Raw genomic sequence first — 17,637 nt, forward strand, 5'->3', positions numbered from 1 at the left:
CGAAGTAAACTCTACTTGTAGCCTGAAAAAGAGCTGGACCGGATGACCCACAGCAAGGAGAACTGCTTCAGCCAATCCACATACCCACATACAAAAAGAAAAAAAAATATGCTTGATGTTGTTTGTACTCACAAACAACTCACTCATGTGTGTTTTCACATTTGTTTGTTTTGCTCTTTTATTAATAAACAGGCCTTCAGTTTTCAATGAAGAATACCATAAACAGTGTTTTTATGAACATACTCATGCATTTGTGGTAAAAATTGAGGATTCTTACTCCAAACTTAATCCTCTAATTGATTTTTCAGGCCTGATCATAGGTATTACATGCTTTACCTGGCATGCCCCATGAGGGAAAGTTGTCCTCCCCAACCAGACCTGGTACGTGGCCAATGGACTGTGGTCCCCGAAGGGAGTTATAGTCAAGGGCTCAGGATCCCCCTGGCCAACCACATTCTTATGTGTATCTGTGTTCCTAGCCTAGATGCCTCCACTAGGCCTCCATGTGAAAACCTCCTTACTGGCGGCCCTTTGGCTGAGGCCTTCTTCAAGTGCCTCTGCCAAGATCTCCTTATTTGGTGGCTGAGGTGGAGGTAACCTTGAAGACATTTTTCTTCCATCTGACTCAGTACACAGTACTTTTCCTCTCCCAGCCCTCCCCTTCTTTCTCCCCTAAGACCCAGGTAAATAAAAATGCAGGAGACTTTAGCTCAGGGCTCCTTCGGCTGTAAGACAACATCTCTGTCTGTGCTGATCCATCTGATCCTCAACTGATGTGCAGTTCCAGGGGGAAGACAGAACAGAGGGAGTTGGCACTTTCTCCACTTTAGCCTCTTGTTTACATAGTAGGTGATTAAAGGCTTGACTGTTACTTTCATTTTGGCTTATTATCTTAAATCAGTTATGTGGACACCTGGCAGCTCAGCTCTCTCCAGCTCAGTTGAGCTCCTAACAGAGATATTATGGGATTGTAGGAGATTCACTACACTATGAATTGCAATTTTCAGTAACAAGGAATTTAGTGTGGTAGGGGCTTAAGGTGCTTATGTGGGAAGTTAGAGGAGACAGAACTGATTTGAGAGGAAAGGTAATGAGTTTTTTCTAAAAACATGCATAACTTTCGAAATCCTTGTAAAAATAGCCAGGGGAAAATAGGTGGCAAGAAATAAAAAAAATATATCTGGTACATGGAAGGAGGTTACTATTCATATAGACTTGGGATTTTAATCAGGGAAAACATGTTCAATGACAATAAAAGTAAGTACCAGAGGCACCAGATTTACCTGTCCATGTGGAACAACTAAAACTAGAGAAAATAGATGAAAAAATGGTTCTCAGACACTGGGCATAAGACAATGGAAGGTAGCCATCCCCGAGAGAGAGGAAACAAATGAAGTGAATTCAATCACTGCTCCTGCATGCTGCTTAGAGAGCTTCCAGGCCACAGCACAAAGATGGGGACTAAATGGGCGTCTGGTGATCTTCTTAAATTGCAATGACAGACCCCAGAGTCCAAAGAGGCCAAGGAAGGGCGAGTTTGCAGGGTAAAGTGCCAGAGAACACAAATCAGAGACAGGGAGAGCTCTGAAGATCTATAGAGATTCCCCCCTCAAGTCTTCAGCTAAGTACTGATCAGCACATAAATGTGAGTAAACAACCCCCAAAAAAGAATGACTAAAAGGATTGGAGGAAAAAACCTTCAAAATTCACACAGTCCCCCCCCCCCTCAAAAAAAATGACTTGTTATGTATGTATCTTTGAAAAAAGATAAGAATGACAGGAGAATTATCACTGGAAGCATTTTTTTTAAAAGATTTTATTTATTTATTTGAGAGAGAGAGAATGAGAGAGAGTGAACACATGAGAGGGGGAAGGGTCAGAGGGAGAAGCAGACTCCCTGACGAGCAGGGAGCCCGATGCGGGACTTGATCCAGGGACTCCAGGATCATGATCTGAGCTGAAGGCAGTCGCTTAACCAATGACAAACACAGGAGCCCTCACTGGAAGCATTTTAAGTCAAAAGATAGTGGAGCAAATTTTTTTAAGTATCAAAAGGAAAAAAAACCCTGCCAATACAGAATTCTATACTCAGTGAAAATATCCTTCAAAAATGAAGACAAAATAAAGATTTCTTTTATAGGTATATAAAAGCTGAAAGAATTCATCACCAGCAGATGTGCACTATATAAATATTAAAGGGAGTCCTTTAGGAAAATAGAAAATGACACCAAATGTAAATTGGGATCTACAGGAAGGAATGAAGAGCAGCAGAAAAGGTTCTTAGTAAAGATAAGAACCACCAGGCTGGTTATATGTAAAGCCAAATATCATTTTAAATCTCTGGGATCACTCCTTCCAGAACAAGAAACACTCTCTAGTAGGTGGGGTGAAATGAACATTTAACAAAATAAAGATTTAAAACCCAGTTTGGAAGAAAACACAATCAAAGAAAGAAAAGAACTTGCCAAAAACCTGAATTTAATAAAATATGAGCTCAGAAAATCAGTAAGATATACAAAGGAAAAAAGTGGGAATTTAAGAATTGAAGCAATAAATAAAGAACCAGAAAACATGACTATAGATTTAATAGAAGTATTAGAAAGAACAAAGGAAAGAATATATATATATATATAGCTCAAAATTGAATTACTTTTTTTTTTAAAGATTTTATTTATTTATTTGACAGAGACAGAGATAGCAAGAGCAGGAACACAAGCAGCGGGAGTGGGAGAGGGAGAAGCAGGCTTCCCCCTGAGGAGGGAGCCTGATGTGGGACTCGATCTCAGCACCCTGGGATCATGACCTCAGCCGAAGGCAGATGCTTAACGACTAAGCCACCCAGATGCCCTCAAAATTGAATTACTAATGAAGGAAAAGTCTTTAGATAAACTGAACGCAGAAGAAAAAAACAAAGATTAAAGAATTAGAAGAAAACAGATATGAATCCCAGACGAAAAGTAACCAAACATAAAGACAACTGATATCCTTGAATCAGAGTATAAAAAAAAATGGAATATGCAAAAATATATTTCCTTGTAATACAGGAAGATCTTAATTGACAAATAACAAATTACATGGATAATCCAAAATATGATTTAGAACATACTATATCAAGGCATATTCTATTTAAATTTTGGAACATCAAGTTGAAAAAACTAAAAATAAACATAGCAAAAGCAAGTCACATCCAAAGAAAGGAGTGAGGTACAGGCGGGGAAGGAAAACCAGACACCTCTCCATAATATATCTCTACAGCACCTTCTTCTAAAAATCAGTAACATCTAGAAAGTTTTGAGGAGAAAAAAAGTGTAAAATGATAAAATTATACCCAGCCAATTTATTCATTGACTAAAAAGACTATTGAAACATATTTTCAAACATCTAAGTTCTTACAAATATAGCTATTTTGATTCCTTCTTGAAAAAAAAAAAAACAGTTTCAGTTATATCTGGCTAACCAAAAAATAAATCAAAATAAAGAACTCATGAATAGAAAGACTATGACTTTAAAAAATGTGATGAGTACTGAGTCCTTTGTATATAAAAATAAGACTTTAAAACTGAGGAAATCATTGTTGCAATATATTAAGTTATAGACTTTGATAAAATTAAAAGGTTATTTAATGAACAAGACTCAAGATGTGAGGGAAACAAAATAAATTTTTTTTTTAAAAAACAACTGTTATTTTCATCTTGCATGGCAAGGAATTAATTTTTAATACGCCCTGAAATTGAAATACATACTTTTAAAAATACAAAGTAGTTCCATCTTCAATGTTTTTAGAACCTTTCTTTTTAATCTTAGAGGGAAGTTTTAGAAATTAATATTTATTGAAGTAATGAGACAGTTACCTAAAGTTCAACAGTTCCTTCATGTTTACACCTGTTTCTTTTTATTTGGTTGGTGCCAAACAAAATCATATGTAAATATCCTTTTTAAAAATAGCATACATTGTGGTTTTCTTTTTCCACAATTTATCTAACTAGGCTTCTTTCTTTATAAGTATTAAGAGGTGTTTGATTTGATAACTATTTAAGATTGAAATTTTGATTATTAAGTGTTTGTGAATTAGGATGTTTTTCTTTGTCTTTTTTTATTCTTTCTTATTGCTTGAATATTTATAAGTATGTGTAATTTTTCCAGGAACAATAAAGTTATTATTCTTGAAAAGTAAACCAAGGATAAAATCTTAGAGAACCCCAATAGTTAAGGAATAAATGGAAGGAAGTTCCACTGGAAGAAACAGAAGATAGAGGCAAGCATAGTTAAAACAAAGGAAAACCAATGTTTCAGGAGCCAATGAAGGAGTAAGCTTGAAATATGATATAAATTAGTGGTGTAAAAGAGATGATTTCAAACACTGGCTTTGACAAGTCACCAGTGACCTAACTCAGAGCAATTGGAACAACAGTAATTGGGACAATAGGCAGATGAGTGGTATATGAAAACTTGTTAAGTATAAATTATTAAGTTAATTATTAATTATAAATTGTCAATACCTAAAAAGTACAGTGGTAACAATGATGCTATAGTGAAGTTAAATAAGGAGAAATTCTGTCCTATCAACCTTACTTTTGTCTAATGAGGTATTACAGTATGGACTGAAGTCCTATAGTAAATAGAGTTATCTTGATTTTAACAAAGGAATAACCCTTCAATTGGAACAGATACATTCCTTTTACTAAACAGTTTTAGGCTAGTGGTCAGGAAAATGGCAGATTTGCAGATCTCCAAGTTTCCTTCTAACTCTATGATTTTGATTCCAGGACAATAGATGAGAACTAAATGAGTTCCAGAAAAATGTAATATCAAACAAAAATATAAATGAATTAATACTGAGTACAATAACCATATAATTTATAGAACTCTGAACAAACATAACTAGTAAAACCTTATCAATGAATCGAAAAACAAACATCTTTTCTCCTTATCAAATATCTCTTTAGAATTTTTAATGAATTATAAAGCTGACTTTTAGGTGTTCTATTTGATTTTCTCATATAAGGTAAAAATGTTAATCACATATCAATAAGTAAAGCAGTAGAAAGAGGGGGAACAAGGATAAGAGTCTTACAAGAAATTGAAAATAAAACATCAAGAGCTAGATTTTAAAATGCCTATAATAAATATTTAGTCTCACACACAAAAAATGTACCTTCTCTCTTCTCTGCCATACATGTATTCAATTCTTGTATTGTTGTCTTATCAACAGATATACGTACTTTAAGTTTATCCAATTCTTCTTGAAGGGTCATCCTATGAAAATTAACACAATAAATGATTATTTAAAATGCATAAGTTAAGGAATAATGTAGCAAACAGATGAAGGTAGTAAAGATATTTAACAAAATATGAATTAGACAGTAGTAAAATAAAAGAAAAATATATCACTGTTAAATCCTAACAATTAAAATTGAATTTTAGTGAGAATCTGGGAAGTAAAATGTCTTAAGTAAGTAATTTTTAAATTTATCTAAGTAAACATGTTAAATACTTAAAACATAGACTATATGATAAAAAAAAATAATAATGTATTGAGTTACCCAACCACTTTTTTTCCTAAGATTTTATTTTTAAGTAATCTCTACAACTACTGTGGGGCTCACACTTATAGCCCCAAGATCAAGAGTTACATGCTATACTGACTGCCAGTCAGGCACCCCAACCCAACCACTTCTTAACACACAGATATACTATGTAAAAGTCATGATAAAATGTTAATACATATACTGAAAGCAAAAAGAGTACATTTCTAGATGCCAAGAAAAGACAAAGAACCCCTACTAGTAAAATGGAGCTGAACTACCACAATGAGAGACTGGATCAAATACCGCCCATGGAGACCTCAGACCTTCAGACCTGAATGGGGATGGAAGTTTATGCCTTAGGCCCTCCATGGCTGAGAGACAAAACTGGGCTAACTGTAGCAAGATGGGAGACAAAAATTTGCTGAGTGTGACACAAATATTTCAGTTTATGTGGTTGGAGTTTCACTAAAAGGAGGCAAGCCTATATTAACTGGTTTCAAAATCAAGCCATATACATTTGCAGAGATCTAAAGAATTGACAGTAATGTAAAAACTGGTTCATGACCAGTGTCCACTGGAGAGTTCAGGCAGACACAATCACCCATTACAGATAGGCTTCCACAACTGAGAGAATGGATAGGAGAAAGAACATCACAGAAAATAAAACTCAAAAGAAGTCAAATTTGCAGGTAAGAATAATTGTATGAATAAGTTCAAAGCCACGAATGACAGTTTACATATCACCCCCACCCAAAAAAAGAGAAACGGCACAATAGGGAAATAGAAATAACAGAACAATTCAAAATGAGTTTTTATACAATTAGTTTTAAAAATGTTGAAAAAAAAAAGGGGACAAAACATATTTTTAAAAACATAACAGATTGAAAACTCAACAAACATGTTAAATAGCACATAAACAAAGCTTATGAAAACTGGTGAAATTAAAGACAACACTAAGAAATAAAAGGAAGGAAAATAGTAACAATATATAAAGTATGTTTGAATGAGAAGCCCAAAAAGCATCTCAGAAATTATTCAAGGAGAGGGGTGCCTGGGTTGATTTCTGCTAAGGTCATGCTCTCAGGTTGTGAGATCGATCCCTGTGTAGGGGTCCTCACTGAGCATGGAGCCTGCTTGGGATTCTCTCTCCCCCTCCCTGTCTGCTCTTCCCTCCACTTGCACGCACGCTCTCTCCCTTAACTAACTAAATAAATTTTTTTATATAAAATAGCTGAAAACTGAGAGCTGATGAAAAATGTAAATTAATAGATTAAGAGAGTAAAATTGCAAACAGAGTAAATAAAACTATGTTCACAGTTAGAAATAGAGGGAAACTGTAGGACCCCACCGAAAAAGAAGCAATCTTAAAAGCAACCATATTGAGAAGAGATGTTACCTAACAAATAAAGAGCTTTGGAGTGACAGAAGACTTCTCACAGCAACAAGAAAGGTGAGAAGAAAAATAAGTAATATCTTCAACATTCGAAGGTTTACTATTCATAGATCTTAGATGAAAGAACTATTAAAGAATATATTTTAGGTAGAAAAAAACCCCTCAGAATCAACATAAACAAAATAATCAGTGATGATGAAAAGACATCTGTAAACATGTATGTGGAAGTAAACCAACATTTATCATGTAAAGTAGATATAACAACATCCAAATGAAGGTAGAGACAGAATACGGTAGAACTAAGTTTCTGAACAATAAAATGATATAAGATCAAGGAAAGGATCAGAGTTACAGTATTTTAAGAACTCTATTGTTGGACAGGATAAAGGTGCTGATGAACCTTAGTTTGTCAAATAAGTGATGTACAATTTCAAGAAAAAGCATTTAAAGAATGGAAAACAAATATAAAATTTACAAATCAGAAGAGGTCAAAAAAAAAGAAATGAACAAAATGTACTCAGTCTAAGGCAAGAGAAGGATTTTTTAAAGGAGCATAAAAAATAAAATATACACTAAGAAAAAAACAATATTAGATGGTCATTACATAATGATCAAAGGAATGATTTACTAGGAAGATACAGCAGCTCTAAACTGTTATGTATTCAACAATATAAAAATATGTATTTTATAATTTTATATTTTACTTTATAAAAATTATTCAATTATAACATTTATATATTAAGAAATATATTTTATATTTATACTTTATATAAATATTAAAAACAAGTAGTCTCTGCTTTTCCTCACTCAGATTATTTCTTGAAAAATTTATATTTATAGTTTGATGTGTATACTTGTATTTTTTAATATAAACATAAATACACATACATAAGGATCTAAAAAATTAGGATTCTATGATTATATTTGCAGTTTCTCAGGTAGGTTCCAGATTGATGGGAGGAGCAAACATACACACACACACGCACACACATACACCCATCCACATAGCAATTAAGTTTGGAATAGGTTCCTGCTTTGTTTAGCTAAGAACATGGAACATTCTGAAATAAGATGGCCCCAACAAAGAGAAAAACAGATGTGGCTCTTCTCAACTTAGTTTTCCTCAGCTTTCAGATCACAAATGTAGCAGAACACAGGGCTACAATTGTTGGAAATGTTAGTTCTTGCTTATTTAGAGGTATTTTATACTTATAGCTTGTTTTTTTTCTTTTGTTTTGTTTTATCTTGAAAGAACTTACACAGTCCCTACTTGTAATAAGTATATATAAATATTAGGGACCAACTGTTCTTGAGTCAAACTAAGGACCAACAAACCACATCTTAACGGATGTGTGGAGGAGGGGCTGTCAGAGTGGGCACCCTTGAGCAGGATGAACATTGGCTATTACTGACTGATTTACTGCCCACCTATTCTGATATTTCTGACACTCTGAAGGACCACAATTCAAAATCTACTTTTTACTGGACAAATTATATGAAATGACTGTATTCAGATGCTGGACAACAGGCAGCAGAGAACTGTGATCCCTCAGAGAAAGGAAATTAACAAAGAGAGCCCTAATGATAGTCCAGATTTCTGCCAGGAGCCACTCTCCAGAACATGATACAGGGAGAGGGGTCCCAAGAAAAACATGATGGCCTCGCTGAGATGAAGAAAAGAGACTGGAGTTTGGGAAGACTGAAATGATGGAATTTGTGAAAAAGTTCCCAGAGGAAGGATCTACAAAAAGAAATAGCTACAGAAATCTGCATAAGAATTCTTTTGAGTCTATGGTTAAATACTTTGTTGCATATACATAGGACCAAATTCAACAAGGCAGGCAGAGAACAACTGGAACCCATAAAGGAACTATTCCCAGAGTTTACACAGGATTGGGAGACCTTGATTTCTGAGGTGTGAGAGGAGAATCTTTGTTGATTACCAGGAACTTCAACAAAGAATCCCAAAGAGTCATCTAATGAGTAGGGATAAACAAGTCTCTTGAAATCTGTGCTAACAGTATTTTTGAAAACCTGGAAATGGTTTAAACTGAGATTTTAAACACACCTGTCTCAGCAATCAATAGAGAAAGTGATTGGAAAACAGGACACAGAATATTTGAAAAGCACTATGAAAAAAACTTGACCTAACAGACATTTATAAAACATTCCACACAGTAACAGTTTTCAAGTGCCATGGAGCTTTCACTAAGATAAAACCACATGCTGGACCATAAAACAATTCTCAGCAAAATTAAAAAGATCTAAATCATGAGAAGTATCTTCTGTGCCCAGAATATAATTAAATTAGAAATCAATACCAGAATGATGTCTGAGAAATCCCCAACTTAAAACTTTCAAAACCTTTTTCTCTAGATTTAGATTCCAAGAGGAATTAAAAAATAGTTTTAATTACAAAAAATTAAAACAACACATTTCAAAATGTGAGGGGCTAACAAAGTGCTTATATTGGAAAGAAAAAAAGATCTACTATGAAGCTCCCAATTACAGAAACTAGAAAAAGAAGACAAATTGAGTAGAGCACCTTTTCATATGTGCATTGGCCATTTGGATGTGCTCTTTTATGATATATCTATTCAAGTGTTTTGCTCATTCTTCTATTGGGTTGACTGTCCTTTACTTAATTATTCATAGGAATTCTTCAGATATTCAGGATGCTAGTCCTCTGGCGGACACATATACTGCAAATATCTTTTTTCACTCTGAATGTTGCCTTTTAAGTCGTTTAATAATATCTTTCCATAAAAAAAGGCTCTTGGTTTTAATATAGCCCAGTTTATCAATTTTTAGTTTATATTTAACCTGTTTTAAGAAACCTTTGCCTAATAGATATTCTATTAGGCAAATAGATATTCTCCTATGTTTTCATCTAGAAGCTCTATTACTTAACATGGGGCGCCTCATGGCTCAGTCGGTTAAGTGTCCAATTCTCCATTTTGACTCAGGTCATGATCTCAGGGTTGTGAGATCAAGCCCCACATCGGGCTCTGTGATGGATGTGGAGCCTGCTTAAGATTCTCTCACTCCCTCTGTCCCTCCCCACCAAAAATAAAAAATAAGATAAATAAAAGGTCCATTACTTAACCCTTCACAATTAGACCTGCAGTCCCATCTAGAATTGATTTTTGTGTATGGTTTGAGAATATGGTGTATTCCACTAATTAAAATAGTTTTCTTTTAAATTGAAGTTCTTGGAACTTTTAGCTATACAGTTATATTATCTTTTTGTTTCCCATTTTTCACAATTATAGACAATGCTATAGTGAACATATGTGCCTATATGTAAGATCCCTTTAGTGGTTTCATCTAGAAGTGGCTTTACTGGGTCTTTGAGTACATAAGAAAACAGAAAGAATATTTCAAATGTTAAGAAAAATATGGAGAGTAATATCACCAACATTAATATGCCAAACATTTGGGTTTAAAAATATTAATATTATGCCATATTTAATTCAAAGCTTTTATTTTTGTGAAAAAAATAAAAATGTTCTGTAAATAATATTATCATTTACAGGATTCCACCTTTCTTCCCTCCCCAGAAATAACCAGAGAATTTCTTTAATTTGGTGTGTATATTTCTGTTTTGTGTTTTAATACTGTATGTATGTGTAGTTATATATAACTATTATTGTGGATACATATGTATGTATATATGTGCACACACACATGTATCTACAAAAATATAGTACTATTATGTGATTTAAAATTTTCTATTTTAGAGAACATATATTATGATATATACTATGATGTATATGATATACTATTATTCAATTTCCTTCTTTTAAATCAACTTTTGCTTTTTTTTTTTTTTAAAGATTTTATTTATTTATTTGACAGAGACAGATAGCGAGAGCAGGAACACAAGCAGCGGGAGTGGGAGAGGGAGAAGCAGGCTTCCCCTCGAGGAGGGAGCCCGATGTGGGACTCGATCCCAGGACCCTGGGATCATGACCTGAGCCGAAGGCAGACGCTTAACGACTGAGCCACCCAGGCACCCTCAACTTTTGCTTTTGAGGCATTTCCATTTTGATAAATATAGATCCAATTTATTCATGTTAAATGTAGTATAGTATCACATTATATTAATATATTACAATGCACTTTTATCAGCTACTAATGGGCATTTACACTGTTTCTAATTCTTCAGTATTACAAAAATACTGCAATACCCTATTCATGTATGCTAGTTCACTTTATTTAAAAAGGTCCTAAAAATCGATTTCAGGGTGAAATTTTTGTCTTAGGGTTTTTTTTTTTTCCCAATTGTAGCATTTATTAATGATGGAATTGTACTGGGAAACAATCACAACAAAAGAATAATCTTTTGAATTGAATAGTTTACTAAGTGAAACATTCCTTTGAAACATAACATGCAAGAGATTGTCAAATATGTCAGCATGGAAGCCCTTGGATTTATATATAGACATCTCAGCAGTGATTTGTACAAGTTCTAATCCATTTCACATCAAGTTACTGATGTGTGTGTGTGTGTGTGTGTGTGTGTGTTTAATACCTGCCTCTTGGAACTGATGAGCCCATATTTTAGCCAAGCATCTTGGAAATAGATTTGCTCACACTGAGATTATGAAGGAAAAGTTATGTTTGGTCATTGGGTGAACACTTACCCTTCCTTAGCTTTAAAGGAAGGTGATTCTGAATACAGAATGTCTATTCAAACTATGGTTTTTTGGTAAAATTTCTTCTTGGTCCTTGCTGCCTTAATTTCTTCTCTGTGATTTTCAGGAAAAGACAGAGGTACAGGTACAACTGGTATTGGAGACCTTGATGGCAGACGTCTTGTTGAGACAATTTTAACCAGTGATTGAGTTGTTTGGGAAGTAGTAGGCTTGGTTGAGGGTTCTTGGTGTGGATTTAAAATAGAGCTTTTGGGATTCCTAAAGTTATCATAAATTACGATCAATTGTTTGGTGGTGGATGAACTTTTTAGAGATGGTGGTCTAGAATTCCATTTATATTTATATGCCGGCATTGCTCTAATTCCATTTTGAAGCATTTTGCAAGATCCAGAATTGCTTTCTCTTTTTTCATGACTTCCATCTACACTAGCTGTCTGAAGACTCAAGAGTCCAAAAGTTTTGGCTGTCTCACTTGGGTATAATTTTGGAGGAAGGGGGTCATTCAGTAGCTGCTGGAGTATAGGAGGTAGTTTGTAGTTCAGGCCTCTCTTTTTGTATAGTCATATGTTGCAATCTTAACATTTCCAGTAAATGAGTTATCAAATGTTCAGGAGAGCTTTCTGGAGCTTCCACTGTTACTTTTCAATTTTCAGATTTTGAGAGGGCTAATTTGTGCAAGTCCAGAGTATTGAAGGGAGAAGGGAGAAAATCAGGATATGTAAATACTTCATTTGGTTCCTCTGTGACAGATTCCTCAATATTTTCTAATGTTTCTGGCTTTAAGTTTAGTCTATCTTTCTATAATAGCTGAGCAAACTATCATCTGCTTTTTCATTTTCTGATAAATCACTTTCATCTGTTAGGTTTTCTTCCACACTGCTGTTTGCTTATTTCACATTCCAATTTGTAGCAGATCAAGTTTCACCACTATTATTTTTTCACACTTTAAAATAAATTAATATAAGGCTCATTTCTGTCCTTTCAAAAAGTCTTCGTCAGCACAGGGCCAGCAGACTGACTTATTTCACTTGGGATACTACTCCCTAGTATCACATCATTGCAAATGGCAAGATTTCATTCTCTTTTATGGCTGAGTAATATTCCATTATATATATATATATACCACACCTTCTTTATCAATTCATCTATTGATGGACACTTGGGTTGTTTCCATATCTTGGCTATTGTAGATAGTGCTGCAATAAACATAGGGGGCATGTATCCATTTGAATTCGTGTATTTTTGTATTTTTTGGATAAATATCCAATAGTGGGATTAATGGATCACAAGGTAATTCTATTTTTAACTTTTTGAGGAACCTCCATACTGTTTTCCACAGTGACTGCACCAGTTTGCTTTCCCACCAACAGTGCACGAGGGTTCCTTTTTCTCCACATTCTCACCAACACTTGTTTCTTGTGCTTTTGATTTTAGCCATTCTGACAGGTGTGAGGTGCTATCTCACTGTAGTGTTGATTTGCATTTCCCTGATGATGAGTGATGTTGAGCATCTTTTCATGGGTCTTCTGGCCATCTTCTCTGGAGAAATGTCTGTTAATATCTTCTGCCCATTTTTTAAGTGGGTTGTATTTTGGTGTTGAATTGTATCAGTTCTTTACATATTTTGGATACTATCAGGTCATTTGCAAATATCTTCTCCCATTCAATTAAGTTGCCTTTTAGTTGTGTTGATTGCTTCCTTTGCTGTGCAGAAGCTTTTCATTTTGATGTAGTCCCAGTAGTATTTTTCCTTTTGTTTCCTTTGCCTCAGGAGACATACCTAGAAAAATGTTGCTATGGCTGACGTCAGAGAAATTATTGCTTGTGCTCTTTTCTAGGATTTTTTGGTTTCACGTCTCACATTTAAGTCCTTAATCCATTTGGAGTTTATTTTTGTGTATGGTGTGAGAAAGTGGTCTGGTTTCATTCTTTTGCATGTAGCTGTCCAGTTCTCCCAACACCATTTATTGAAGAGACTGTCCTTTTCCCATTGAATATTCATTCCACCTTTGTTGAAGATTAACTGACCATATAGCTATGGGTTTATTTCTGGATTTTCTATTCTGTTCCATTGATCTATAGTGTCTATTCTTTTTCTTCTTTTTAAAGTAATCTCTACACCCAACACAAGGCTCAAACTTACGACTCCAAGATCAAGAGTCACAGCCAGCAGGTGCCCCAATCTATGTGTCTATTTTTGTGCTAGTACCATACTGTTTTGATTACTCCAGCTTTGTAATAACTTGCAGTCTGGCATTGTGATACTTCCAGTTTTGTTTTTTTAAAGAAAAGATGTTTTAAAATAGACTGTTAAGGGCGCCTGGGTGGCTCAGTTGGTTAAGCGACTGCCTTCGGCTCAGGTCATGATCCTGGAGTCCCGGGATCGAGTTCCGCATCGGGCTCCCTGCTCGGCAGGGAGTCTGCTTCTCCCTCTCCCGCTCCCCCCTCTTGTGCTCTTTCTCTCTCTCTCAAATAAATAAATAAAATCTTTAAAAAAAAAAATAAAAATAAAATAAAATAGACTGTTAATATGACAAAATACACTTACAGAAAGTAATTTTGCTATCTTTTTTCAGGAAAAAATCAAATTATTATTCACTAAACACTTAAGATATACCATGTAATTCTTTAGGTAAACACTGTGTAATTCTTCAAGTAATTAAAAAAATTTTTATATATATTGAATCTAAAATGTATGAAAACAAATTAAGGCAGCAATTAAATTAAAAATACTTTATGTGTGGTGCTAAGACCTGAGTGTTTGGGTTCCCCTAAAATTCATGTTGAAATTCTAACCTCCAAAGATGATGGTGGTAGGAGGTTGGACCTTTGGGATGTTCTTAGGTCACAGGGGTGAAACCCTCATGATTGGGATTAGTGTTATGAATGGGATTAGAGACCCCCCAGAGTTCCCTTGCCCCTCTGGTCATATGAGGATAAAACAAGACATCTGCAACACAAAAGAAGGCCCTCACCAGACCATGCTGGTTTCCTGATCTCAGACTTCCAGCCTCCAGAACTGTGAGAAATAAATTTCTGCGGCTTATAAGTTACCCAGTCTGTGGTATTTTGTTATAGCAGCCTGAACAGACTAAGACAGATGACCTCAAAAAACAAATGCCATATGTATATGGTCTCAAATATATGAAAACAATTTATCAACATCAAAAGGTAATCTCAAGAGTTAGAATATAAAACTCCAAAATATACTTGCCATTTATTTCAGTGAATTATCTCCCAATTATTACAAAATATTTTTTCTTAACTAACATTCTGTACAGTAAAATAAAATGAAAATACAAGAAAAATATAATCACTGAAAGGTGGAAACAACCTAAATATCAATGGATGAATGGATGAACAAAATGTGGTATGTACATACAATAGAGTATTATTCAGCCTTAAAAGGAAAGAAATTGTGATACATACTACAACATGGAAAAAGTTGGAAGACATGACAAATGAAATAAACCAGACACAAAAAGAAAAATACTGTATGAATTCATTTATATAGGATGCCTAGAATCGGCAAATTCTTAAAGACAAAAGGAGAAAGAGACAAGAGCTGAGAGAAGGGGGAATGGGGAGTTATTTAATGGGCACAGAGTTTCATTTTGAGAATATGAAAAGTTCTAAATATGGATGGTGGTGATGTTAGGACAACAATGTGAGCATATTTAATGGCACCGAACTCTACACCTAAAAATGGTTACAAAGGTAAATTTCATGTTAAGTAAATTTTACCACAATAAAAAATATATATCCCCCAATTTAGGTTGCTAACACCACAAACAAAAGTATAAACTACTTCTATAGAGGGAAGGAAAGACAAAGAGGAAAAATGGAAAGAATCAGGGAAAATGGAAACATGGGAAGGCAGAGCAGAGCTTTATCTTCGTATCAATCAAAGTCTGTAATTATATATTTGTGTTTATTGATTATTATTTGTGTTCTCCAATAAGCTGAAGTCCTGTGAGGCCGGAGCGTGTATGCTCTGCTCAATATTTTACTTCCAGTGTCTAGCATATTTTTTGAAATAACGAGTAAAAAGCACAACAATACAAAGGGTCACACAGATTCAGTGCTATGTAACTAATATAAAACTCCATAGTTTAAAAGTCTTTTTTTCCCACATATTATTTACTAGCTATAATAATTTACTTGCTTCTGGGTCCTGGTACTTTAACAGAATCATGAGTGTATTCTAAAAGCCTATCTAGAGGCCAAAAGTTGCATCATACCTGAAACATTCTTGAGATAGAAAAGAGGAGGATGAGGGACCAAAGGCTTCAGGGCTCTAACTCAGTAATGAATTAGGTTTCATGCTGATCTTGTTCTGAAACTTCTCACTCTGACTCATGAAGACTTAATAGGTAGAGTTTACTTCCTATGTCTCCAGTATCAGTGGCTGAATTTCTTGTCTCTGATTTTCAGTTTTATAGTGAGATTCAAAACCCATTACCATATTGCCTTGAAATCCATTGCCTTTCAACGGACACTGATAATGTGTACAACCCTTGATTATGCTAATATCCCAGAACTCATATTCTCATTTGCACTTGGCTTATGATAGCCTGTAGTGTTTCATGTTGGACTGGTTTCTCAAGGACGATACATTTAAATTCTTATCTTATTAATTTATCACATGTTATAACTCTTCCATGTGATCATATAGCCTCTTCTTGAAAGCTATAAAAAATAATATGTGGGAGAACTGGACATTCACATGTAAAAGAGGTAAGTTGTACCCCTACTTCACACCAAATTAAAAAAAAAATTAACTAAAAATGGACCAAAGATCTAAATATGAGTTAAAACTACAAAACACGTAGAAGAAAACATGGGGGTAAATCATTATGACCTTGGATTTGGTGACAGCTATATGGGCATGACACCAAAAGCATAAGCAAAAAAGAAAAAAGAAAAAAATAGATAAATTAAACTTCATAAAATTAAAAACTTTTGTTCATCAAAGGAAACTATTAAGAAAATAAAAAGATCACCTACAGAATGGGAGAAAATATTTGCAAATGTCTAGTAACCACTACATGGAAAGAACTCTTACAACTCAAAAACAAAAAGAGAACCCAATTTTTTAAAACAACAAAGGGACTTGAATAGATATGTATCCAGAGACACACAAATAGCAAATAAACATATGCAAAGATGCTCATCAGTCATTAAGAAAATGCAAATCAATACCACAATGAAATACCACTCACACTCACTAGGACAAGTAATTTAATAAATTTAATAATTTTAAAATATTTTTTAAAAAATAGTAATTTTTTTTAAAAAAAGAAAGAAAAAATACTAAGTGTTAACAAGGATGTGGGCAAGTGGAATCTTTGTAGATTGCTGATGAGAATATAGAATGATGTAGCCACTATGAACACAGTTTGGGAGTTCCTTAATAGGCTTACCATATGACCGAGCAATTCTGCTCACAGGTATAATATCCCAAAGAATTGAAAACAAGTATTCAAATAAATACTTGTATATAAATGTTCATAGTGGCACTATTCACAATAGCCTAAAAGTAGAAGCAACCCAAATGGCCATCAATAAATGAATGAATGAATTGTATATACATACAGTGGGCTATTATTCAGCTGTAAAAGGAATGACATATTGATACATACTACAATGTGGATGACTCTTGAAAATGTTACGCTAAGTGAAAGAAGCCAAATGCAAAAGGTCACATATTGTATGATGCTATTCATATAAAATATTCAGACTTGGTAAATCCATAGGGATAGAAAGTAGGTTAGTAGTTGTGAGGAGCTAGAGGAAGAAAGAAATGAGGAGATTGGGAGTAACTGCTTACTGGGTATGGGGTCTCTTTCGGAGGTAATGAAAATGCTTTGGATTAGATAAAGATCATAGCTATACAACATTGTAAATACACTAAATGTCAATAAATTGTATGCTTTAAAATAAAACTAATGTGGGGCGCCTAGGTGGTTCAGTCAGTTAAGCTTCCGACTTCTGCTTTTGGCTCAGATCCTGATCTCAGGGTCGTGAGATTGAGTTCTGTGTCGGGCTCTACACTGGT

General features: G+C 34.4%; 1 protein-coding gene and 1 pseudogene across 1 annotated transcript in view; both read right to left on the reverse strand.

Annotated features, from left to right (window-relative positions):
* The window catches only part of CNTLN (centlein), a 262,849-nt gene that overhangs the window by 92,626 nt on the left and 152,586 nt on the right, over window positions 1-17,637 (reverse strand). The window contains exon 11 of the mRNA XM_034987908.1: window positions 5,156-5,256. Coding sequence (XP_034843799.1) covers window positions 5,156-5,256 — 101 coding nt within the window. The remainder of the gene's footprint in view (window positions 1-5,155; window positions 5,257-17,637) is intronic.
* LOC117999043 lies at window positions 10,890-12,511 on the reverse strand (annotated as a pseudogene).

This window comes from Mirounga leonina, unplaced genomic scaffold (assembly GCF_011800145.1).
Source record: "Mirounga leonina isolate KUSES-001 unplaced genomic scaffold, KU_Mleo_1.0 Mir_447, whole genome shotgun sequence".
Taxonomy (NCBI): Eukaryota; Metazoa; Chordata; class Mammalia; order Carnivora; family Phocidae; genus Mirounga; species Mirounga leonina.